Source organism: Mustela putorius, unplaced genomic scaffold (genome assembly GCF_011764305.1).
Source record: "Mustela putorius furo isolate JIRA1106 unplaced genomic scaffold, ASM1176430v1.1 tig00000450_pilon_pilon_pilon, whole genome shotgun sequence".
Lineage (NCBI taxonomy): Eukaryota > Metazoa > Chordata > Mammalia > Carnivora > Mustelidae > Mustela > Mustela putorius.
In genome coordinates, this window is record NW_025421385.1 from 22,499,635 (window position 1) to 22,524,140 (window position 24,506).

Sequence of the window (24,506 nt, forward strand, 5' to 3'; positions counted from 1 at the left end):
CTCAGCTGCGGGGGAGGGACATGTGAGCTGGTCCTAAGACCACTGAGAGCCTTAGTCTCTGGCTTTAGTGATTGGCTCAAAACCGGACATGTGACCCGAGTCTACCCAGTCTGAGGCTGATGATTATTCTCAACTGTCCATCGCCAGACTGACTCTTGCCCCTTGAGCTGGAACAGAGAGGAAGCTACAGTGGTGGCTGCCATCTTGCTTCCCAAGGGGCTCCACTTCCTCTCGGCTCCCAGCATTCTCAGAGCCCAGCAACGGCGAGAGAGAAATCAATGCTCATGAAAAACATCAAAGCTGGATCAGGAGAACTTAAGGCAGTCTGCCTCTGAACATTTCATAGTTTTGTCAGCCAAGTGATTTCATTTTTTCCCCCTTAAGTATTTTAAGAACAGCTGCACTAGAATATATTATAGTTTCTCAGGAGCTGCAAAATCCTAAGGGGAATCCATGCTAATGCCAAGTAGAGAGAGCTGGTCCCCCAACTCTGCCTTTGCCTCCGGTGCCTCTGATGTGGGGAGCAAGGTGGCTGCTGCTACCACAGCTACGGGAAGGAGAGACCTTGGTCATCTCCAGCTTTCAACTGGACAACAGCTGGGAAGGGAGTGGGAATGGCTGACTTTTGGCACTAATGGTACAGGAGGTGCCTGGCTGTCCCCTTGGAGGCTGGGTAGTAAATAGGGTAATAATGGGTAATAAATAGACAGGTATGACCCAGTCCCTCCTCCCCTGATGAATCTACACGTAGGGAGCCCTCCACAAAGCCTGTCCTGTCACTAAGAGAGGACAGATGAGGGCTGAGGTTTAGGAATAACTTTTACATCTGCTTCCAGGGAAAAAGAGGCTTCTCTTTTATTCCTGCCACATCCCCAGTTCCGGGAATTAGGGTTCTGCCCCCCTACCCGTCTTGTGCCTCACTCTGTTTCTCCTTCCTAAATGTGCAGCTGTTGGCGGGCATGGGCGGCAGTTTGAAAGGACACTTTAACCCAGAAAGAGATTTAAAAGATGCTTGGCTGGGGTACCTGGCTGGCTTAGCTGGTAGAGAGTGTGACTCTTGATCTCAGGGTGGTGAGTTCAAGCCCCACTGTGGGTGCAGAGCTAATTATTAAAAGAAGAAGAAGAAGAAGATGGTTGGATGGAGGCAGAGGGGCAAGGGAGAGACAGAAAAATCCTAGGGAATATGGAGAAGGAGAGTGCAAGGTACAGAACTGCTCAGGGTCAGTGGTCAAAATAGGGCCTTGGATATTTGTATGTTCTTTCTCTTCGGACAGGACAACTGAGGTGAGAAAATCAGACCTGCTCTCAGGTCCGAGGCAGCAGGCATAGAGGCAGGAAGGAGGGCCCTGGGCTTTATAGCTGAGCCCAGCTTTAGTCTTTTTTTTTTTTTTTTTAAGATTTTATTTATTTATTTGAGAGAGAGACAGAGAGACAGAGAGAGTATGAGTGGAAGGAGGAGCAGAGGGAGAGGGAGAGAGAGAGAGAGACTGTCTAGCAGACTCCATGCTAAGCGTGGAGCCTGACATGGGGCTTGATCCCAGGACCCTGTGATCATGACCTGAACCCAAATCAGAAATGGACACTTAACTGAGTCACCCAGGTGCCCCACCAGCCCTGCTCTTAGTAAACCCAGGGTCACTCCATCTTCGTCTACTTGATCTTTGATGCCAATCTTTCGGTTTCTGAAAGGCTCTGTTTTCTTATATATTCACCTAGTAAATAGCCAAAAGCAAACATAAAGGACACACACGTATGAAAGTATAGGAACCAACATCTGTACAGCTAGTTAGTGCTTCTGTACTACGTGGCAGATGTGCTTTATTTCATTTAATCCTCAGAATACCCTTTTGCGGGAATATTCCCATTTTACAAACAGGCTAACCTGAGGTCACATAGCAAGCAGTGACTGAGCCAGCATTTGAACCAAAGCGCACACACCCAACCACCAGGTTCCACCAGAAGAGAAAAGCAGAGACTTGGCTGATCTTAACAATAAGTCGGTTGTGGTTATTGATATTTGATGACATTTTTGATAGAAGAACTTAGAATTTATTTTGTCCTCAACTTACAGGGGAGGAAGCTAGTTTAGAGACATGGGTTTGGCCTCTGTTCCATGCTTCTTGCTAGCTATATGGCCCAGAGGACAGTGTTGATTGTCACTTCCATAGGGCTCTTCAAGCCTCCAGCACCCAAGAATCATAATACACTTTCTAAATAACATCTGAGACATAAATGTGGTCATTGATGTTCCAAGGGATTAAGACAGTGAAGTACCCAGTGTTCTTTAAGTGGTATATTACAAGCTTCTGAGGCCAGTTTTTATGACTAAAACATTTTAGTATAGGATGTAAATACTCTAAGGTAAACTAAAGTAGAAAGTTATGGCTGCAAATCAGAATTAAGTTTCATTCATTCATGTATCATTCATTCGCTCAACAGCCAGCACGGAGCCCCCACACAGTAACCACTGGGTTGTTACAGCTACTCCCTGAGATCCTCCTCAGTTCAGACCCCAGAGCCTGGGAGTTTGTGCTAGCCAGAGCAGGGGAGCTGCTTACCGCCTGGTGAGCTCATCCGGACAGACGATCGCTCAGCGTCACTAAGCTGACTTTGTAGCTCTTGTACACGCTGGAAAGCATCCAGCTTCACACTCCGCTCCTGGGCAAGCCGGCTCCTCATCTGAGGGGAAAAGGTGCTTAGGAAGCAGAGATGCTTCCTGGTGCCTACTTTAGTTCCTAGGGTTCCTTGGAGAGTGTAGGTCGAGGCTGCCCCAGAAATTCAAGTCCTCATGCATTCCTGGTCAGGCTGAACTCAGCCTTCTGAGGAGAGCTCCAAGAAGGCCAAGAACTCAACCAAAGAGGAGCAGAGGCAGCGCTTAGAACTTTTATTGCCTTATCATAGCCAGGAGTTCACTCATGACATTTTTATCTTTTATGTTTATTTGACTAGAGTGGAGGGGAGGAGAGGAAATAGAAGGGTCCAGTTCACAGAGGACCTTGTGGGTCAAAGCCATGAAACTACCACAGGGACGGGAGGGAGTCCCTGGACAATTTCAAGCAGAGGAAAGACCCACTCTCTCTTCCAGATCTCTGTTTGGCTCAACTCATCATTGGCAGGGATGCCCTGAGTACCATCCCCCATGCCTTATATGAGGCCCCTAACAAGAGATGACCTTCGTATTTACTCATGTGGCCCTCTGCTCACACAGCTGACCCCTAGCCCCCCAGCCAGAGAGCGACTGGGTCCAAAGTGCCTCATCTGCAGAGATCACAGGTATTTTTTAAACTTATTTTAATTTATATAAATATAATTTTATATAGGTTATAAAAAGTAAGTTAATTATAAAAATTATCTAAGAGTATAAAAAGTAATATAATTATAATTATATTAAAAATTATAAAGTACAGGGACGCCTGAGTGGCTCAGTTGGTTAAGCAGCTGCCTTTGGCTCAGGTCATGATCCCAGCATCCTGGGATAGTATCCCACATCGGGCTCCTTGCTTGGCAGGGAGCCTGCTTCTCCCTCTGCCTCTGCCTGCCATTCTGTCTGCCTGTGTTCGCTCGCTCTCCTTGTCTTTCTCTGACAAATAAATAAAAATTAAAAAAAAATTATAAAGTACAAAAAAGCAATAATCATATAATGGATTGAATAATATCCTCCTGACCCCCCGAAAAATTCATGTTTACCTGGAACCTCAAAAGGTGACCTTGGAAATAGTCTTTGCAGATGTAATTAAATCATGAGGAAGCCATACTGGATTAAGAGTGGGCCTTATGTACAATGACTGATGCCTTCCTAAGAAGACTCACAGAGGGACACATATGGAGAGGGCGATCGGATGAGGAAGGCAGAGATGGGAGTGATGGAGTTACAGACAAAGGAATGCCAAGGACTACAGGCAACCACCACAAGCTAGGAGAGAGGCAGAGAACAGACTCTTTCTGAGAGCCCTCAGGAGGAGTCCACATCTTGATTTCAGGCTTCTGGCCTCCTGAACTCTGAGAGCATACATTTCACTTGTATTAAGCCATCTAGTTTGTGGTAATTTGTTACAACAGCCCTAGCAAACCAATCCACTTCAGCCGCACATGTTTTAAATCCTACTCTCATCTGCATGGACCCAATGAGAAGGTCTGTGAACTCTTGAAGCTGTGACCACAGGCTCATCTTACAAATGTTAAGGAGCAGTTTCTTGTGTGTGTGCAGATACTCTCAAGTGTAATATAACTTTCAGTAAAAGATCAGATCCCCAGAGTTAGGAACACTTCCTAATACGAATTAGCCCCAAGGTCCATGTAGGTACTATAAGGATTGGTGTAGGCTCCTTAGCCCTCATGGGTAGGAACCCAGGAAAAACATATCAAGACTCCCTAGGCCAGGCTGGGACTAAGCCAACTTGAAAAATATTAGCAAAGGAAAGAAACATGTTTAGGAAGGACGTTGTGTTGTGTTAGGACCTTAAAGAAACCCCACCCCACTTCACAGAGGTAGGTACAGTGATTTGCCAAGATCCACAAGCTGTTAGTGGCAGAGGCAGGATTTGAATCCAGGTCAATCTGTTTCCAAAATTGTTCACGTTCATTGAGATTCCCAGTAAAAAGACATACAGCCAATATTAATCAAGAGCTGTGTGTCAGTTTCAATTCTAAGTGTTTCATCGGAACTACCTGATTCAATCCTCCTAAAAATCCCATGAATTGAGTATATTGTTCTCCCCTGTACCAATGAGAAGACTGAAACACAGGGAGACCACAACCTAGCCTAAGGTCATGCAGTGGAGATCTAGCACAAGGTCATGCAGTAGAGGGCCCCAGGGCGTGAATCAGGAAATTTGACTCTAGGGCCTCCACTCTGAATGGTCTCCCCAGGAGCAGGAGGTAGGCAAGGACAATCATGCTCTCCAAGGTCAGATGATCAAAATCTGCCCTTGGAATTGGAGGTTGGAGAAGGATTAATGAAGTGACTGTAGGTCATAGGGGCTCTTGCTGGCTGAGGTTGGATTGCTAGTTGGTGGCGAGTGGGACAGTAAGCCTGGAACACAGGAGTTGTGACCCAGCTTACTGGGGTAGGGGAATAATTTAGATTTTTACATGCATATACTAAAAAGATGTATTTGAGAGAAGCCTCAAAATATTTGTTTTGACTACTTTTAGAATCTCTACCATTAGGCAAAAATTAGTTGTTAACTAGAGAAGACTTTGAGAAACTAACACCTTGTCTCTTTTTAACTAGGCACAGGGCTCAAACTCATGACCCTGAGATCAAGACCAGAACTGAGATCCAGTAGGACATATAACTGATTGAGTCACCCAGGTGCCCCTAATGCCTTATTATCAGGTGGTTTTTTAGAAAGGCATGATTTGAAAGACAAATATGTGACACCAAATTTTTCTTAAGGATTCAAATCACAGTTTAGTTTTCACAAAATAAATGTGAAATTCTAAATTTCTTTTATTCTAAAGCTACCCATTTTTCTCTCCATTCCTCCACAAATATTTTCTCTAGCATTGCCTCAGTTTAATTTTGATCCCTTTTTTTTTTTAATTTTTGTCATTTATTTTTGTAGACTTCTCATTGATCTCCTCCTTAAGCACTTGAAACACTTGGCCAATAATCTAATTTAACTTTCCAACTTCAGTTTCCTAATATCTCTGGTGAATTAAGTGATTTATTCCTTCAGTGAATGTATAAGACATGCCTGTTCTGGAAGGTGCTACTTCTTTTGCGTTTTGTATTGGATTACATTCTGTGGTCTCCTTTGTTAGAACTTGCATTAATCCATGCCTGCGTCTGCTGTATCTTCCTCTTTTTTTTTTTTTTTTTTTTTACTGTAGGGCTCTATTTAACAAAAATAAATTGTGTCTGGAAATCACATTTGCCTTTCCTTTTTGTCTCTGATGTTCCAGAAATACCTTGAATAAAATCCTCTTCTCATAGCTTCCATAATACTTGTTGCTTTTCCAGATTACCATTGGAATTTTCTAAAGGCTCCCTAGTTCAAAAATTATAGTCAAGTGGAAACATGTTTGTCACATGGGTTATAAAGGCACCAAGATTCTGGGCCTCGGGGCAGTGAAGCCATCATCCTCTCACCATTAGCAGCCTGAGCATCACCTCAGTGTGGGCAGAAGTATTCCCATTATCCTGGTGGGCCTAGAAATGACAAAGGTGGGGGACGCCAGAGGCATGGAAAATTCCAGAAGAAGGCCCCAGCTCTGGCTGGTGCATCCCGCTTGGCTTCCGAGGGGCCGCTCCCTCTCTCTGGAGTTACCTGTTGGAGCTCTTTCTGACTTCTCTTCTGCTGAAGCTGGCCCAGCCTGGAAGCCCTCTCAGCTGCTTCTGTCAGGAGCTGCAGGTGCTGTTCCTTTTTCTCCATGTCTTCCAGGAGCTTCTCCATGCTGGAGGTTTTCATCAGATCCATCTGTTGCCGGTGGCGAGCCTCCTGGGTCAACTTGTGTTGCAGCTCTCTCAGCAGTTGAGCCTGTGGCAGGAAAAGGGCAAAGAAATTGAAGAAGGCGCAGTCTTTCCTCTCAGCAAAAGACCCGGAATGAGAAGTTGCCCAACGGGATAACCATCCCCTCCAGTAGGGCCCAAGGGCAAGACCCTGTGGCGAGCTCCTGGGCTCAGGGTCATGGAGCCCAGCCATTTGGTTCTGGGCTACTAGCTGACAACAAGACTACCAGCATCTACGCCACCTTGGCATTTACTGTAAGCCGTGAGGCAATATAGTCAGGGAGACAGCAAAAGGAACAAACCAGAAAATCCAGCCAAGTAGTAATGCCACTGTACAGCAATACCAGTCAAACAGTTCCAACTTTCAGTGCCCAAATGTGACGATGATATGTATGTTACTTAGCCTATTAATCGCATAGTTGTATCTACCACAAGCTACACGTGCAGTTCACTGAGCACTCATCACGAAATAGCAGGGAAGGGTTAGCCCCAGGAGAGGGTGTGACCTAACGCTGCAGTGAGTGGGCAAGGGAGGTTGTGATCTTGCCTCTGGTTTGACTTCCAAAATAGCTCTGGGGAAGCCAGGTTCCAGATGGTTAAGAGGGAAAAGACTAGTAATCATTTGGTTCTGTTCTGAAATTTTTTTATCAGTAGCACCTTAGGCACCAGAAGGTCAAACTCAGTTATAATACTAATACTAATATTATTTGTACGGTGATGCTACAGTTTACATAATTATACACCATCATTCACCTGGTGCATGATAATGGAGGATATAGGGTCCGGAAGGAACAAATTATATGCTATGTTTTAAACATGCCCAGCTTTCCCAAGCATTCCTTTAACCTGAGCTCCTCTCTCTCTAAACCTAGGGTCTTTCTGCTTCCTTCATGCTTGGAGAGTTGGTACAGCTATCAAGAGCTTAAACCTTTATTTCGGGGCCAGCCCCTACTGAGCAGCAACTTCTGGAATGGGTCATCCGGGAAAGACCCAAGACTCTTAGTTTGGGGAATAGCGCTGACGGGTGGGCCACACTCCGTGTGCACAAGGTTGCTGTCAATGGAAAGTGTGCTTGGAGATGGAAGGTCTGTGTCAAGGGCAGAGACCTGCACCCCAAGATGCCCTCTGGGTAATAAGATCCTCAGAGAAACACACACGTACACACTACACACTGAAGAATGATCTTTTGTGTGGGTAGTACTTGCCCGCCTTGGCCAAGTATGAACAAAAACAAAAGCCTTTTGGCCACTCTCCTTGGTTGCTGGGCTAGAGAGGAGGGAGAAGGGAAGCTGAGGTCTGCGCGCTGGTTCTCTGGCCCTGCCCTGTGCTTGAACCAGGCTCACAGTACCAGGCAGCCTATGGTGCTGTTTCCACTCCACATGAGGCTTTGCAGAGCGAGCTCAGAGAGAGGCAGGGAGAGGGCTCCTGGGGCTCAGATACCTGGTTATCATGCATGCGGAGCATCCTGGCGTTGTCGGCCTGAGCCCTGGCCAGGGCCTGCCTTAGACCCCGTAACTGTTGACGAAGTAAAACCACTTCTTGGTCTGCCATTAGCTGGACGCTCAAGCACTCTTTTTTACTTTGCAGAGCTTCCTGTGAATGTCCCAAACCGAGTGAGATAGGAAATAAGTTTCCTTTCCACAATTTAAGTTTCATAAGCATCTCTAGACCACTTCGGTTATCCACAGTTTTTAAAGCTTCCGGTAGCAAGGAGCCCCCACCAGTCACTTCCTGTGTGTCTTCACTTAAGGACAGTGTTCCAGATCAGAGTAAATTAGGACTTGCTGAAACACTGAGTGAAAATGTCCAAACTACTAGTTTTCCGTGCTTTGGTTTCAATTTGTCTTGAGGTTGGTTTTCTATTTATTTTGTTTACTTCATTTTCCTCAGATACTCATGCTCGAGACTCAAAGCTCTGCAGTGGATTTTGTCGAGGCGGCCTCAAGCCCGGTAAAGCCGCCCCCTCCATCCTTGCCCTTCCCTCCTGCTAATTTCTCTCTCATCTCTTCTCCCGTTTGCTTCTTTGCCATTTGCTTCGGGCTCTTTCCTGTTTCTCTGAAGTTCTGACACGTTGCCACTTCCCAAGAAAACTCCCCAACCCCCAGATCCTTTAAGAGGGTTGGACTTGTCAACCGACACCTGTACCCCCAGCAGCATCTACCGGCCAGGAAGTCGGGCACCACCCACCTTGGCCACGCCCTGCTGGGCGGGGCCTCCCTCCCCTCCAGCTCACCTTCTCCGTCCTGTTCACCTGGCGCTGGAAGCGAGCCTGCTGCACCGCCAGCCTCCAGTGGCCCAGGCTCCTCAATTTGCACACCAGCGCAGCCAGGCTGCTGCTGTCCTGCTCCAGAGCCTGCAGCTGCTCCTGCCGAGAGAAGCTCACTTTCAGAAAAGGCTGCCTTCAACACTCTTCCCCGGAGGGAAGGGCACAAATCCTAACACCAGCGCCCTGCCTTCCAGAGGATGACACAATGGTTCAGGCAGCCCCCAGCGCCCCCTTTTAAATGCCTGATGCAATGCTTTCTCGGGGGAACCAGACTGGAATGCATACAGAGTGAGCCCGGGGTCAGATGCTGGGATGAAATGCCGGGATCCCGTTGCTAAATGAAATCACGTACTTTGGCTAGGTTTTCTTTCATTCCTTCGTCGGGTCTGGCAGAGCCCCATTTCTCCTTTAGGCCCTTCAGATTGTCAATCCCTTCTGTTCTTACTTCGCCGATGAGCTCACACACTTTCTGGATCAAATTAATCTGGTTCTCATCCAGTTTTTCCTGCAAATTGCAGACTCAAGTTCAGGAAGAGCAGGGGAGGAAGAGTCATCTTGCCTTCTAAAACCTGATTTTCAGAAATGATTCTACATGGAAAAATCATCCACTCCGTTATTCTATCAGGAATTATCGGAAGTCTCAAGAGCAGCCCTGTTACCATTGTCTACAATCCACAGGGATTGTGGACCCTACACACGTTAGAGTCCAAGTTGTCAGTGCTGAGGTAAGTTGAGTGGATAGAAAAGTGGAAGGTCACAGGTAGAAAACTGAGCCACCCCTCCTTTCCCGAAAGGTTGCTTGAGAATTTGAACCTACGGATTTTGCTATCAGGTTGACTCAGCAGAATCTGACCAGATAAAACACTATAGATGAGCCACTAATGAGGAACTACATTAAAAATAGATAAAGTAGAGGAAGGAATCAGGCTGGCCACTTTCCCATTTAGGTTCCAGCAGAAATCTCATTATGACACAGCCTGTTCTGAATGGCTTATGGATAATGACTTGTGGTGGGACGGCTTGATCATCGCTAAATACAACTACAGACCCTGCATCCTTGGGTGAGGGGAGAAAGGGGGGTCCTCTCATCTCTGAACCACTTCCCTGGAGAGGAAAGCAGGAGGATACTGTCCAGCTGGGCAGTCATGGCAAGACTTCAGGCTGTTGGCCACACAGCCAAAGCTTCACCACCCACTTGGGACCCTGGGGTAGAACAGGGACTCTCTGATTTGGCAGGGGGTAGGGGACATGTGGAACTAGTTTAGTTCCACACGAGAGAATCCACTAGTAGAGAATCCACTTTCCATCTAGGAATCTGGCATAAGTTAAAAAAACCTTAAGAATATTTTCAATAATTTCATACCCGAGAGATGACTTAGCAAATTCTGGACTTCACTGTCTGTTCATCCCTCTCCTGCAGTACCAGGCCCAGTGCATTTTGGTTTTGACTCTATAATATTTGTAAGCACTGGTATTTTATGGATCCTTCATAAGTAGGAAGGAATCTTCAATCTTCTCTGATACCCACCAATGCAGAGCCCTGGTGGAAGCTCCTCTCAATGGAACAACTTCAGGCACAGCTGGAATGTTCCAGGAGAGACAATGAAGTAAGGGCACATTGGGGGCTGGCTTTGGAAAACATCTGATAGTAGGAGAGGAGGCAAGTTTGTACTGAAATTCACATTTGTGGGGCAGTTGGACTAGGCCCTGTGATGGCCCATTTTAGGCATGGGGCCTCTGTCTTATGATGCTCAGGCATGATAAGAAAGTGACAGGCTTCCCCCTCCCCCATCCCATGCTGTGGGTTCAGGGGCACCCCATCACTCCTCCTCTGGATGGACGACCCTCATTGACAGTCCAGCAGCTCCCAGACACTGGATGTGAGAGACACTAGATGTGGGTGGTCAGCATTTTTATACGTTGAAAACCCCTCTGAAAGTGAATTCAAATTCTGAATCTGCCCAGTGAGCCTTCAGGAGGTGCGTGTTGTTACTGACACTGGGGTCTGGCCTGGCTCAGGGCACTGCACTTTCCTCTTTGGAGGGTTGCACTCAATAGACTAAACAGTGATATCAACTGTTGGGGTTTTGGAGAAGATGCCCCCTACCCTCCCTTAACAGCAATCAGCTATATACAGAATAATGAAATCTGACCATTCTCTTACACCATACACAAATAAACCTCTAATTGGGTGAAAGACCTCAATGTGAGACAGGAATCTGTCAAAATCCTAGAGGAGAGCATAGGCAGTAACCTCTTCAGCATTGGCCACAGCAAGACACATGCCCAAAGGCAAGGGAAACGACAGCAAAAATGAACTTCATCAAGATCAAAAGCTTCTATACAGCAAAGGAAACAGTCAGTGAAACAAACAGGCAACCCATGGAATGGGAGAAGACATTTGCAAATGACACTACAGACAAAGGGCTGGTATTCAAGATCTATAAAGAACTCCTCAAACTCAACTCCCAAAAAACAAATACTCAAGTGACAAAAGGGGCAGAAGACATGAACAGACACTTCTCCAAAGAAGACATACAAATGGCTATCAGACACATGAAAAAATATTCATCATCATTAGCCATCAGGGAAATTCAAATCAAAACCACATTGAGATACCACCTTACACCAGTTAGAATGGGCCAAATCAACAAGACAGTAAACAACAAGTGTTGGAGAGGATGTGGAGAAAGGGGAACCCTCTTACACTGTTGGTGGGAATGCAAGTTAGTGCAGCCACTTTGGAAAACAGTGTGGAGGTTCCTCAAAAAATTATGACCCCACAATTGCACTATTGGGTATTTACCCCAAAGATACAGATGTAGTGAAAAGAAGGGCCATATGTACCCCAGGGTTCATAGCAGCAGAGTCCACAGTAGTCAAACTGTGGAAAGAGCCCTTCAATAGATGAATGGATAAAAAAGATGTTGTCCATATATATAATGGACTATTACTCAGCCATCAGAAAGGATGAATGCCCACCATTTGCATCGACATGGATGGAACTGGAAGAGATTAGGCTGAGTGAAAGAAGTCAAGCAGAGAAAGACAATTATTATATGGTTTCACTTATTTGTGGAACAAAAGGAATAGCATGGAGGACATTGGGAGAAGAAAGGGTAAAATAAAAGAGGGGGGGAATCAGAGGGGGAGATGAACCATGAGAGACTCTGGATTCTCGGAATCAAACTGAGGGTTTTAGAGGGGAGGGGCGTGGGGGGATGGGTGAGCCTGGTAATGGGTATTAAGGAGGGCACGGATTGCATGGAGCACTGGGTGTCATATGCAAACAGTGAATCATGGAGCACTACACCAAAAATTAATGATGCACTGTATGGTCACTAACATAATAATTTTAAAAAAGCAATCAGATGGCAGCAATGGCAGCCGGCCACAGAGTGATGAAAACAGCAACTATCTAAATTGTCTAAAATTCAGTGCCTGTCATAGCAAAACAATGACAACCCATTACTGACCTCTCCCTGCCGTGAACACTGAGCACCGGAGAATTCTTGGGCCCTGGAGGCTCTTGTTACCGCACAGCCCACTCTGTCCTCCATTGCTGTATGCGTAGTGCCTGTGGAGGTCACTTACCCTTGGCTTCCACAGGGCCGCCCAGATGTCCAACACATGTCACTTACTTTTATGTGCAGGCATGTTGCAAACAGAGCTCGGACTAATGCTTCATATTCTTCCTGGACTTCTTTTCTGATCTGCTTGTTGAGATTCAGATTCTCCTCTTCCAAATCTGTGAGTCGAGCTCTCAGAGCAGTGATTTCCATGATCATAGTATGACTGAGCTCTGCAACCTAATGGCAGAAATATTGTTTGAATGCAAGAGAACTCAAGCAATCCAAACGGCTGCTACTATGGAATAGTTCTTCGTATATCGGGGTCAGATCTATTCTTCTACTTTGACTCTAATGAAAGAAGCAAACATCCTGTTGTACAAATAGGGGTCGAAGGATCCAAGGTTGGTTTAGGGGTCTCAGAACAGTGCCAGACACATAGTAGGTGTCCAATGAATGGTTGTTGAATGAATGACCCCAGAAGAGACACACTTAACACTTCTTAATTGGATACAATACTTCAGCTGTCTTTGTCTCCATTTCCAAATGGGCCTTCTTTGACAGCTCAACCTAAATACCTTTTCTTTGGAATTCACTTAACCTGGCCTCAAAAGAAAACAAACGAAGCCCCCAACCCCAACCCAAAAATAACAACAAAAAAGAAAAATCAAAGCAATAAAAAATAACAAAAACCACCCCAAAACTAAGAATAATGCCCTTATTGCTTTAAAAAGTGAAAACACCCTCCTCCGTTGTTTCCGCAGAGTATCTTCATCAATGAGACTTCTCCAGGCCACTCTTGATGCGGGCACAAGAAAATGACACTAGGAAGTCCCCTGTCTGGTTACTGCTGAGAATGTGGATTGCGAGCTGGGAAAGAGAAGCTTTTTGGGAAGAATGGACCTACCTGACCAGCGTTGTCTTCAGGTGGATCTGAACCTCTTCGGATAATATCTAATTCCTGAAGAGGAGAAAACAGTGCACAACCAAACTGAAACATTTATTCTTCCAGCCATGCCTCAGTTTACCTCAACATGCTCCACACACCCCCTGTTTGTGTGGATGGAGCTTCATTTTCAGATCCCTGGGCTCCCTCTGGAGCCCTACTGCCTGTTGCCCCATTGGACTTTAGGATACCTAACATGAGATCCGGAGATAGCATTCACTTCCAGATATCCACACTGATGACGAAGACTTGGCTATAGAGATAAACCAAACTGGGGGTGAAGCCAAGACCCCTTGGATATTTGAATGCTTCATTTGATGTGTTTGTTTTTTTTTTTTTCAGACTTTAGCACTTTTCTTAGGTAAAAAGTAATATTACATTGAACCTCTGATGCAATCCGTTTTAAAGCAGTGTGTAATCTCGGACAGGAGAAGTGACTTTTGGATCCCACTAATCCCACTAGTGGGACCTCATTTTAAGGAAGTCTCAACAGTGAGACCCATGATTTACACCCTGAGGACAGAGTTTACTCAAGGATCGTGGCTTCTTTGTTAGACCAGGAACAGCACAAGGTACTCTGTGTTTGCTCAGGTCAGCTATGCATTTTCCCGGGGTGGGGGGCGGCAACTCCTTTTTCACCAATGTCTTATATTCCCCACTAGACACCTCCAAAGCACACAGCCTGGTGTTGCTGGGCCATCACCCTTGCAGCTGAGAATACCAGAGCCCAGGAAAATGAACCAGTGAGAGGAGACTTTGAGGGGTACTGTTCACCTGCCCTTCTTTTTTTTTTTTTTAAAGATTTTATTTATTTATTTGTCAGAGAGAGAGAGAGAGCACAGGCAGAGTGGCAGGCAAAGTCAGAGGGAGAGGCAGGCTCCCTTCAGGGCAAGGAGCCCGATGTGGGACTCGATCCCAGGACGCCGGGATCATGACCTGAGCCGAAGGCAGCTGCCCAACCAACTGAGCCACCCAGGCGTCCCTCACCTGCCCTTCTTGTGTGAGAACACTTCCCTCTTCCCATTCTAGTCTCCTCTTCAGAGTGAGTCCTGGCCCTCCCTCCCCACACCTACCCCATCACACGTCCTCTCTCCCTGGGAACATACCTGCTCTTTCTGGAAGAGCTTCTGCCGAGCGTGCTCCAACACATGCTCGTAACACATGGAGTAGCTCTCGAAGTTGCTGCGTTCTCTTGCCATCACATCGCAACCCAAGGAAAGGAGGCAGTCCTCAAAGTGGTCTTTCCTGAACGTGACCTGAAAAGGAAGGGGCATTATTCACAGCAACTCCAGCAGGAAGGCCTCACATGCCAGGGCCCACGTTGCCTTGGCTCTCAGACCCAGGTCCATATCTCAGCCACGGAAAAACATGGGTTCTGGCCTTGCGAGTCTCTCCTTCGGGTCCGCTCTCTCAGTATATGCAGGGCAGGAATGAGAGCACAAATGGACACCTGCATGCCACGTACCAAAGTACCCTAGATATTTAAGGGTCGTAAATCAAACTAAGAAAATATTAATTCTCCTACTTTGAAAAATAGATCTTTGAAGTACCTTGGAAGGCCAGGTTTGACTTGATCATTCTTGGACTACTCTGGGTTCTATGCTGAAATGTGGTGACTTGGAGAGAGCTGGTCACCAACCAGTAGTTTACAGTATAACCGCCTTGCCCTCCCACGTCGGGCCCCACATCACATTGTGGAGGGCGCTCACATGCACGTGAACAGACAGTCCGGCTAGTACACCCCCACACGGCCGCCCTGGACCGTCCCTCAGGCCAGTGTGTGCACTGGCAGTAAGGTCCACTCTCCTTCTGGGGAACAGGGTCCGGAGACTCCGCAGGGAGAATTCATGACCAGGTAAGTGCTCGTGTGTGTCTCTGTGTCTCTCTCAGTGAGTGCATCTCTGCGCCTTTGTGGATGTGTTTGTATGTCTGGATCTATTAGAATACATGTATATGTGTGTCTGTGTCTCTCCGTGGATGTCTCTGTGACAGTCTCTATATGTCTCTGTGTCTATGTGTGTCCCTGTCTGTATCAGTGAGTGTGTCTATGTGTGTATCTGGGTGTCTTAGGGGGCCTGCTCCACGACCCAGCCCACATGCGTACATGAGCTTTATCTGCAACACTTGTAGAGTCAGGAGGGCTTCAGGCTCACTGGCAGGGTGCTACAGAAGTTTCTGGTTTGGGGCGGGTCCTGTGTCCCCATGAGGGCCAGTACACTGTCCTATCAGTGAACCTCAGTGCCCCCACCAACCTCCAGAGAAAGCCCAGCCAGGCTTGGTCAAGGCGAGTTACTGAGACAAGCTAGCAGAGATGGCAAACAGTGACAGAACCCAGGACGGAGGGAGGGAGGAGAGAGGCTCGCACTCACTGCTGATGGCAGGGGAAATCAGGGTGGCATTTTGGAGGCCAGACTAGCTGTATCTGTGAAAAGATTTTAAAATGTTCATGCCCTTTGGCCCAGTGATTCCTCTTCCAGAACTTCATCTTTAGGGGCTAATAGAAGTGACACACAAAAATATAAGTAAGGCTTTCCAACAAATGGAAATGACCAAAAGTGCCCAATAAAGGGAAATAGTTTGAATCTTTCTCACCTGTCTATACTACGAAATACTAGACAGCCACCAAAAATTATGTGGACAGATAACGTGTATCGATAAGAAAACATGTTGATAACATGTACTCAATTGAAAACAAGAACACTGCAATAAAAGGGCATATAGAATGATCTAATTTGATTTTAAAAAGTTAATGAATTAAAAATATGATAAAGTTTGGAAGGAAATAGGCCAACATAATAATAGGAGTTATCAGTGAGGGTAAACTAATGAGTGTATTTTCTAATACATCATATTCCTATTTTCTAATATAATCATAACATGTACACACAATTAAGATAATTATATATGAAAATATACACCCTAATGAAAAGGGGGGCACCTGGGTGGCTCAGTGGGTTAAAGCCTCTGCCTTCGGCTCAGGTCATGATCCCAGGGTCCTGGGATGGAGCCCCACATCTGGCTCTCTGCTCCTCAGGGAGCCAGATTCCTCCTCTCTCTCTCTGCCTGCCTCTCTGCCTACTTGTGGTCTCTGTCTGTCAAATAAATAAATAAAATCTTAAAAAAAAAAAAAAAAGATAGTAAAGCTTTTGTAAATATCAACAGCCACAGCAGCTTGGGTGCATTGAAGAGATGCAGAATGGAAACCATAGGGAGGCCCTCTGTTCATGGGGGATATAATGAAGAGGAGCCAGGCAGTCAGGGCAAGGTACTCAGCATCCCTCCTTCATCCCCTGGGGGCTCCTCACAGGGAACGGGCATGAGGGCAATCTACACCGCTCTGGAAAATGAGCAGTAGGACAAGTGGATTTATCTTCTGACATCAAGGCAAGGGGAACCAAGGCCCTTGAGTTCTTAATAGTGACAGGGTCAAGGCTATGATATTTAGTAATGACAAAGGAAATACTTCCCAGACTGAATATGATGAAAGCCTGAAACATTGAAAAGCCTGAATGTGAGACCACATTCAAGGCCATCACGATGTGGCTGGTGACCCCATCTGGTGGGCTGGGGCCAGGGCTTGGAATCAGCCACAGTGACTCACCTCCCACTGTCCTGGACAGCAGTGTCTGGACCTGAGCATGCCAGTAAGGCCTCCAACAGCTTTTTAGCAGGGTAAACCCTTCTCAAACCAGTATCACCATAGCCGCCATAGTAGCAGCAAGGTAGACTTGAACCTCAATGGCCTTCTACCATTTCCTCTTAGCCAGTGTGACACTTTACCCAGTAAGGGGAGTTACCTCTGGTTCACCAGGGGTGAAGGAATGGCCAGGACCCCCTTGAGCATCTCCAGAGTCCAGAGAAATTGCATTTTCTTATTGTGTTTCTTAAAAGCTCTTCTGTAACCTACTCTTGCCCTCCTGGTTCACTAAATGTCAGCTCTGTGTCAAAATGCAGCATGAAGTAGGTTCATCTTTCAACTTCAGGGCAGATCCTTGGTTTCCATACACAGAGTGAAGACCATGTCCTCCAGTGGGCTGATTTCTTCACCAACAGTTAAACCTGAACTGTGATGAATGGCACTGGCTGGAAAATCACCGGATTCTTCTGGAGAGCCAGCCTGGGGTGAAGCATGGCAGGTACTAGGCCTTGCTATGGAAAAAGTCTGGCTTTGCTGGGAGCAAAATGCACTTCTGTGGTTTGTTCTATCTTGGAACCCCTCATAATTGATCTAATATCAGGCGCACACAAGGTGTTTTGATGATATTTCTAAAATATCATCAAAATGCTTCAGTGACTTTCTACTGACTCTGGGATAAAATCCAGACTCCTAAGGATTGCCTACAAGGCCATTCAGCAGCTGACCCTGTCTTCCTTTTCAATGTCCTCCTCTGAACTCTGCTATACTCCCTTCTTAGATTTCTCTGCCTTCCTTCCCCAGCCCCTCTTCATCTGATTAATTCCTATTTGTACTTTAAGACTTGGCCCAGACAACCCCTCCTCTAGGCAGTCTTCCCTGACCATTTCTTCCCTACCCTCTAGATGGGTTGTATCTCCTGTGTATGCCTCCCTCAAAGCATTTAATGTGAAGTGCCTTTTTTGACACTTCTGGGCCACCTGATTCCATAAGTTCTTTGAGGGCAAGAACTGTACCTTTTGCCTTTAATCTAATAAAGTGTCTGGGGGGGAGGAAAAGGAGATCCAGAAACACTTGCTAAATGAATGAATGACTTTTGGCATGTGAATGGAAATGGTTCTGGAATCCACACAATAGACTATTATAGTTCTGGTTTGCAGTAAAGGTCAGTCTCTAACTTTTAGTCAGCATATTTGGTATAAAATGTGGGCAAGATGTTAGAACAGATCGTGAAAGACTGGTTTCCTAGAATTTGGAGGAGGAGACAAAGATCACTAGAGGCCAGTATGGATTCGAGAAAAATCAAATCAGATGAACCTTATCCTCAAGTAATATAATGTATGCGGTGTACCTGAATTTCATCAGGAGATCTGGAAAAGTTCTTCATGATGTCCTTGTGGACCAATGGAGAACATAGGCTAGGTGACAGTACAACAGATGGGCTGCTGGCCACGGAAGGACTATGCCCAGAGAGTGGGGTCAGCCTGAAGGGGACCCCCAGGGAGGTAGTACAGGGCTTGGGGACCTGTCCTGACATACACTCCTAGTAATGACTTGAATGAGGAGACTGGGGCCAGGCTGACATGAGCCTAGGAGGGAGAGAGAGTATGCCAGATGATAAAAATCCAGATTTTGAAGGATTTCAAGTTCAGACTGGAAGAAACTGAGTAAGAACAAGGCTAATAATAAGGCAGCAGCAGGATGTCTGAAGGCAACGTGGCTTCAGGTGACTGTCAGCCTAATGAGTCATCCATGACGTGGCTGCCAATACCCAGGACGCTCACGGCATTAATCAAAGCAGAACATGCATTAACAAGTGCGCTTTTCACCTGGTCAGATGATCTTCAACTTAGAGGGGACCGACCAGGATGGGAGGGCTACTCATATAAAGTGAGTGGAGGACATGAAGGCAGTTTAGTCTGAAGAAGAGACGGCAGGGCTCATGTCCTCTGCCCAGAAGCACCCAGGTGAGGGGGGAGCACGGTGCCTGCTCCCTTTTCCAGTTCATGTGCCCTGGCTTGGGTTGCACCCATCTGGAGGAAGGGGTAACGGTTTATAACCCACCACCTAGAGGGACACCCCTTTGGGTTTGTACTACTAGAGCAGGTCCTTTGTTGTAATTTTACTGAGGCTTCACACACACCAGCAATGGTGCTCATTGAGTTTCTCCGATAGACCTGTCTTTAGATACCTAACGGCTTGTTGTGAGGGATCAGAACTACGATCGGTGGTGTCCTGGGGACAGAACTAGGATTCATGATGGGGGTGGTGGGGAGGCCAAACCAATCCAGTGAGAGCTGCTTGAAACAAGAGCTGCCAGAAGAGGTGGGGAGGGCGGGTGGGCTTGGAAGAGAGAGAGTTCCTTGTCACTGAATATGATCCAGAAGAGGCTTAGAGGTCCACCAGGCATAGAGTTTGGAGGGATCTAACGTCCTGGTGTCCTCTTATTCCAAGACACTGGCAGGCAGACACCAACCCCTTCAGTGTGCTTTGGGTGTTAGTTATACCTGACATGGGTTTGCCCTAATTCCCACATTTCTCTCCTAGACAATCCCATCTTCAATGTTGGAGTAAAGGATATACAGGATATACATAGGGGTTGAGCAGATCTTGAGCCACAAACTTTTTGTTTTTATTGTAGTAAAATATAACTCTTGTAACATTTGCCATTGAAACCATTTTTTAAAAAGATTTTATTTATTTATTTGACAGATAGAGATCACAAGTAGGCAGAGAGGCAGGCAGAGAGGAGGAAGCAGGCTCCCTGCTGAGCAGAAAGCCTGATGCGGGGCTCGATCCCACAACCCTGGGAACAAGACCTGAGCTGAAGGCAGAGACTTTAACCCACTGAGCCACCAGGTGCCCCAGAAACCTTTTTTTTTTTTTTTTTTTTTAAGTTATCTCTACACTCAAGGTAGGGCTCGAACTCTTGACTCTAAGAGTCACATGCTTTACCAACTGAGTCAGCCAGGCGCCACCATTTAGACAATTTTTAAGTGTAAAGTTCAGGGGCATTAAGTTCATTCACACTGTTGTACAATCAATCGCTAGAACTCTTTTCATCTTGCACAACTGTAACACCTGTTCCCGCTAAACACCAACTCCCCATCCCCCCTCCCCTCAGCTCCTAACAAACCACCATTCATTCTACTTTCTGTCTCTATGAATTCGACTACTGTGGGTATTTCACAGCAGTGGAATCACGTAGCATTTATTCTTTTGTGACCAACTTTTTTCCCTGAGCATAAGGTCTTTAAGCTTCATCTATGATGAAGCACATGTCAGAATTTCCTTCCTTTTTTAAGGAGAACCATAAAATTTTTTGCCCCACCCCAATCACCTCTGTACCTCTGGTTGAAAATCTCTGAGCTGCAGGGACCAAAAGGAACCACTTCGCCCCCCTCATCAGAATACACAGGACCACGTTTGAGTATAAGTGAGAGCTTATATGAAATACGTGTCAATCATCAGGCTCTAAGGAAAAATGTGTCCCCAATCAAGCTGGTGAATTCTCTACCTCATAACTAAAGACTCAAGTGTTTATTATAAAATTATGGGGATGGGGCACCTAGGTGGCTCAGTAGGTTAAGCCTCTGCCTTCAGCTCAGGTCATGATCTCAGGGTCCTGGGATAGAGCCCTGCAACAGGCTCTTTGCTCAGCAGGGAGCCTGCTTCCCTCTCTCTGCTTCCCTCTTCCCTGCTTCTCTCTCTGCCTGCTGCTCTGCCTACTTGTGATCTCTCCATCAAATAAATAAATAAAGTCTTTTAAAAAAATTGTGGGGAATATTTGAAGAGCTTAGAAAAATGTAACTTGGAGGGAAATGTTGTTTTAAAAAATTAAGCACGTTTTGCTAAATCAGGTTTTTAAAAAATGGTTGAATTTCAAAGGCAACTGGAGTCATAGCTACCTAATGAACTTACGCTTCATTTAATGATCCTGAAAGTTCTGCTATGGTCATATATCCACATAGGCTCTCTTATTCTTTTCAACACTGTTTAGAGTTAGTTAGGTCAACAGTTGACAACTCCAAGGACTTGTGTGTGTATATTGTATGTAGTAAATACATATGATTGTTAAATATATATTATATACAGTTATTATGAATTCAAATAAATATACAAACACAAAAAAATTGTTGATACTGGTTTCCTTTGTGGAGATGTGGGGATGCTATAGCAAGGGAAGGGTGGACATGTTACCATTTCTGATCATTTGTTTGTTTTTGTATTGTATATTTCAAAAAATGTTTTCTAGGTAGTGGAATCATAGGCTATTTTAGTTTCTCTCATCTAAATCTTCTATATCAAAAACCAACCCAGGGTGTACCCGGGAGGCATAGTCCGTTAAGCTTCCAACTTTTGATTTCTGCTCAGGTCAAGGTCATGATCTCGGGTCATGAGATAGATTCCTTACTGGGCATGGAGTCTGCTTGGGATTCTCTCTCTCCCTCTCCATCTACTTCTCCTCCCTCACTTGCATGTGCATGCACACACATGTGCTTTTGCTCTCAAAAATTTTTTAAAAAATAAAATAAAATAATAAAATTGAAAATAATAAACACAGGAAATGTTGCTAAAACAACTTATTCATCAACAAACTCCAAGGTTACTTTAAAAAACTGGCCAAATCTGAAATTGACCAACATGCATATTCTAATTTTTCTCCCATAATTTATTAGAAATCAATCTTCTTCAAAAATGAAAATAATGACAAGTGATTACTACTTTGAGTTAAGCCTCAGAATTTCTATCTTTATTCTGAGGGAGTAAGGGAAGCATTAGGAAATGTGTTAAAGGGAAAGTCTTCCTTGATTTGATTTCTGTTATGATAAAACACACTCTAAAATGATTAACTTTTAATACATACCTCTAGTCCACCATCCTGGTAATTTTCCATTAATCTCTGTTTGAATTTTTCAACTATTTGTGGCCTGTTAATGGAAAAGTTTTCTTTCATGACATGGTGCTTCCAAAGGTCTAGGGGGAGAAACATACCAATGGTAGTATCAGGAAACATTGAAAAACAATTAATAGCTATTCTCTGAGACATAACACTGGACACAAGAAGCTGTTATTTCCAAATACACAAAAAACTAATGAGTGAGGCAGGGGGAGGGGAGGAGGTGGTTGAGGTCACAGAATCCTCCAGAACATAGGAATAAGGAAGATCTCTAACAAGATCTCTAATGAAAAGATTTGGAAAAGTACCTCTACAGCCCAGTGAACAATATTTTCTGTTATCATAATTAAAAATCCCAAATCAAATGTTACTATTGATCCAACACAATATCTATTTTCGTTAAGTCCCTACATATATCTGAACACCTATTTTGGTCTAACACAACTCATAGAAATAAATGAAGAGCTATTGTATTTACAGTCATAGACGAGAAAGGTTGAGAGCTGACAGACTATGGAATGAAGTGGCAACAGGCTGCCTTATGAGATGAGGCATATATACAGTCATTCAGAGTAGCATTGTTTAGGACAGCAGTATCTTGGAAGCAATACATAAACTGTGGTATGTCCTTCCAATGGAATAGTATGCAGCTATAAAAAAGAGAGAAACTTTCCCGTGTATTGATATGGAAAGAACCATAGTTTGTTATGTGAAAGATACCAGGTGAAGAACAGTAAGTATAAAGATATTCTTATCTTTTATGAGAAGGATATGATAAATATACTCAAGGAGGGTCTATCCCCTCAAGCCTATTCAAGATGATCACTCCAGAAATACAGCATTCTCCAATATCACTTCTCCCCTCTATCCTGGGTCATTCACAATAGCACATGTTATTTCTCCCACCTCATAAAAATCCTTCACCCCACAACCCCTGTCTTTACTGTCTGTGACTTCTCTCAAAATCCTTCTTAAGCCTGCTGAGAAGGCTTAAGAAGCTTTCTCCCCCACCACCTCCCTGAAACTGATTTTGTATCAAGTACCAGTGACCTCAGCATTACTAAAAATGCATTACTAAAAATGTTCATTTTACTTGAACCACTACTTTACCAGAAGCATGACACATGATTTGTCACATTCCTCTTGCTTGAGAAACTTTTATTACTAGACATTGGGATACCACTCTGTCCTGGTTTTCTTCCTCTTGTTTGATCCCTCTTGGTCCCTTTTGCTGGTTCTTCTTTTCCCCTACCCCCCCTCCAGCTCTTAATATGAGAGGGTCCTCAGACTCAGCCCTTGGTTTATCTACCTTTTTTTCTACCTACACTCACTTTCTTGGCTATCTCATTTGGTCTCATGGCTACATATCATCCATATGCTGACAACCTTCAAATTTAGATCCAATAGTCACTTGGCATCTCTTCTTAGATATCTAAAAAGCATTTTATTTTATTATTTTTTATTTTTTATTAACACATAATGTATTATTTGTTTTAGGGGTACAAGTCTGTGATTCATCAGTCTTACACAATCCATAGCGCTCATCATAACACATACCCTCCCCAATGTCCATCACTCAACCACCCCATTCCTTCCATGCCCCTCCCTCCAGCAACCCTCAGGTTGTTTCATGAGATAAATAGACTTTTATGGTTTGAAACCCTCTCTGGTTTCATCTTGTTTCATTTTTGCCTCTCTTCCCCTATGATCCTATGTATTGTTTCTCAAATTACTCAAGTCAGTGAGATCATATGATAGTTGTCTTTCTCTGATTGACTTATTTCACTTAGCATAATACACTCTAGTTCCATCCAGGTCTTTGCAAGTGGCAAGATTTCAATTTTTGATGGCTGCATAGTATTCCATCATATATATATATACCACATATTTATCCATTGATCTGTTGATGGACATCAGACATCTAGGCTCTTTCCATAGTTTGGCTATTGTGAACAGTGCTGCTATAAACATTGGGGTGCATTGTCTAAAAACATTTTAAATGTCATTTGGGCATAAATAAATTCTTGATCTTCCCTCCCTAACTTGTCATCTTAGCGGATGGCAATTCTACTTTCCCAATTTCTCAGGTCAAAAATCTTGGAGTATCATGGACTCTTCTTTTTCTCCCACATCCAACACACAATCCATTAGTGGTTACTTCAATAATATGCCCCAAATCTGACCACTTAATACTTCCACTGCTCCCAGATTTGTTTGACCACCATCTCCCTATGCTTGGATTTTTGCATTAGCCTCCAAAGCAGCCTCTCCCTTCTTCCACCCTTTTCCCTTTACAGTCCATTCTCAACACAGCAGCCAGGGAGATTCCATTAAAATATGTCATATCAGGGACACCTGAGTGGCTCAGTTGGTTAAGCATCGGACTCTTGATTTCGGCCCAGGTCATGATCTAGGGGTTGTGAGATCAAGCTCCAAGCTGGGCTCGATGTTCAGCAGGGAGTCTGCTTGAGATTCTTGCTCTCCCTTCCCTCTCCCCCTCCCCTAAATGAATAAATACATCTTTAAAAATAAAATATGTCAGATCATGTCACTCAAAATTTGGGACAAGTTCCCCATTACATTCAGAGTAAACACTAAGAGTAGGCCCTGTATGATCCATTGTCTTTCCATTATTATTCTCTGGTTTCATTTCCTAGTACTCTCCCTCACTCTCTCCACTCCAGCCACACTTGGGTCTTTCTGTTCCATAAACATGGTAGGGATGGTCTGCTTAGGT

General features: G+C 44.9%; 1 protein-coding gene across 5 annotated transcripts in view; it reads right to left on the bottom strand.

The window, feature by feature from the left end:
* Positions 1-24,506, bottom strand: part of LOC101686176 — a 206,216-nt gene that overhangs the window by 19,253 nt on the left and 162,457 nt on the right. For 3 of the 5 annotated variants that reach the window (XR_006606817.1, XR_006606816.1, XM_013056673.2), the window contains exons 38-46: positions 21,737-21,846; positions 14,342-14,491; positions 13,197-13,250; positions 12,362-12,529; positions 9,073-9,225; positions 8,688-8,819; positions 7,895-8,047; positions 6,273-6,482; positions 2,559-2,679 (exon numbers count right to left, since the gene is read on the bottom strand). Coding sequence is in view for 1 of the 5 variants with exons in the window: in XM_013056673.2 (XP_012912127.1) it covers positions 2,559-2,679; positions 6,273-6,482; positions 7,895-8,047; positions 8,688-8,819; positions 9,073-9,225; positions 12,362-12,529; positions 13,197-13,250; positions 14,342-14,491; positions 21,737-21,846 (1,251 nt within the window). In the remaining 4 variants the exon portion in view is untranslated. Of the gene's footprint in view, positions 1-1,587; positions 1,713-2,558; positions 2,680-6,272; positions 6,483-7,894; positions 8,048-8,687; positions 8,820-9,072; positions 9,226-12,361; positions 12,530-13,196; positions 13,251-14,341; positions 14,492-21,736; positions 21,847-24,506 lie in introns of all 5 variants that reach the window. The other 2 variants (XR_006606818.1, XR_006606819.1) reach the window with 2 other exon arrangements.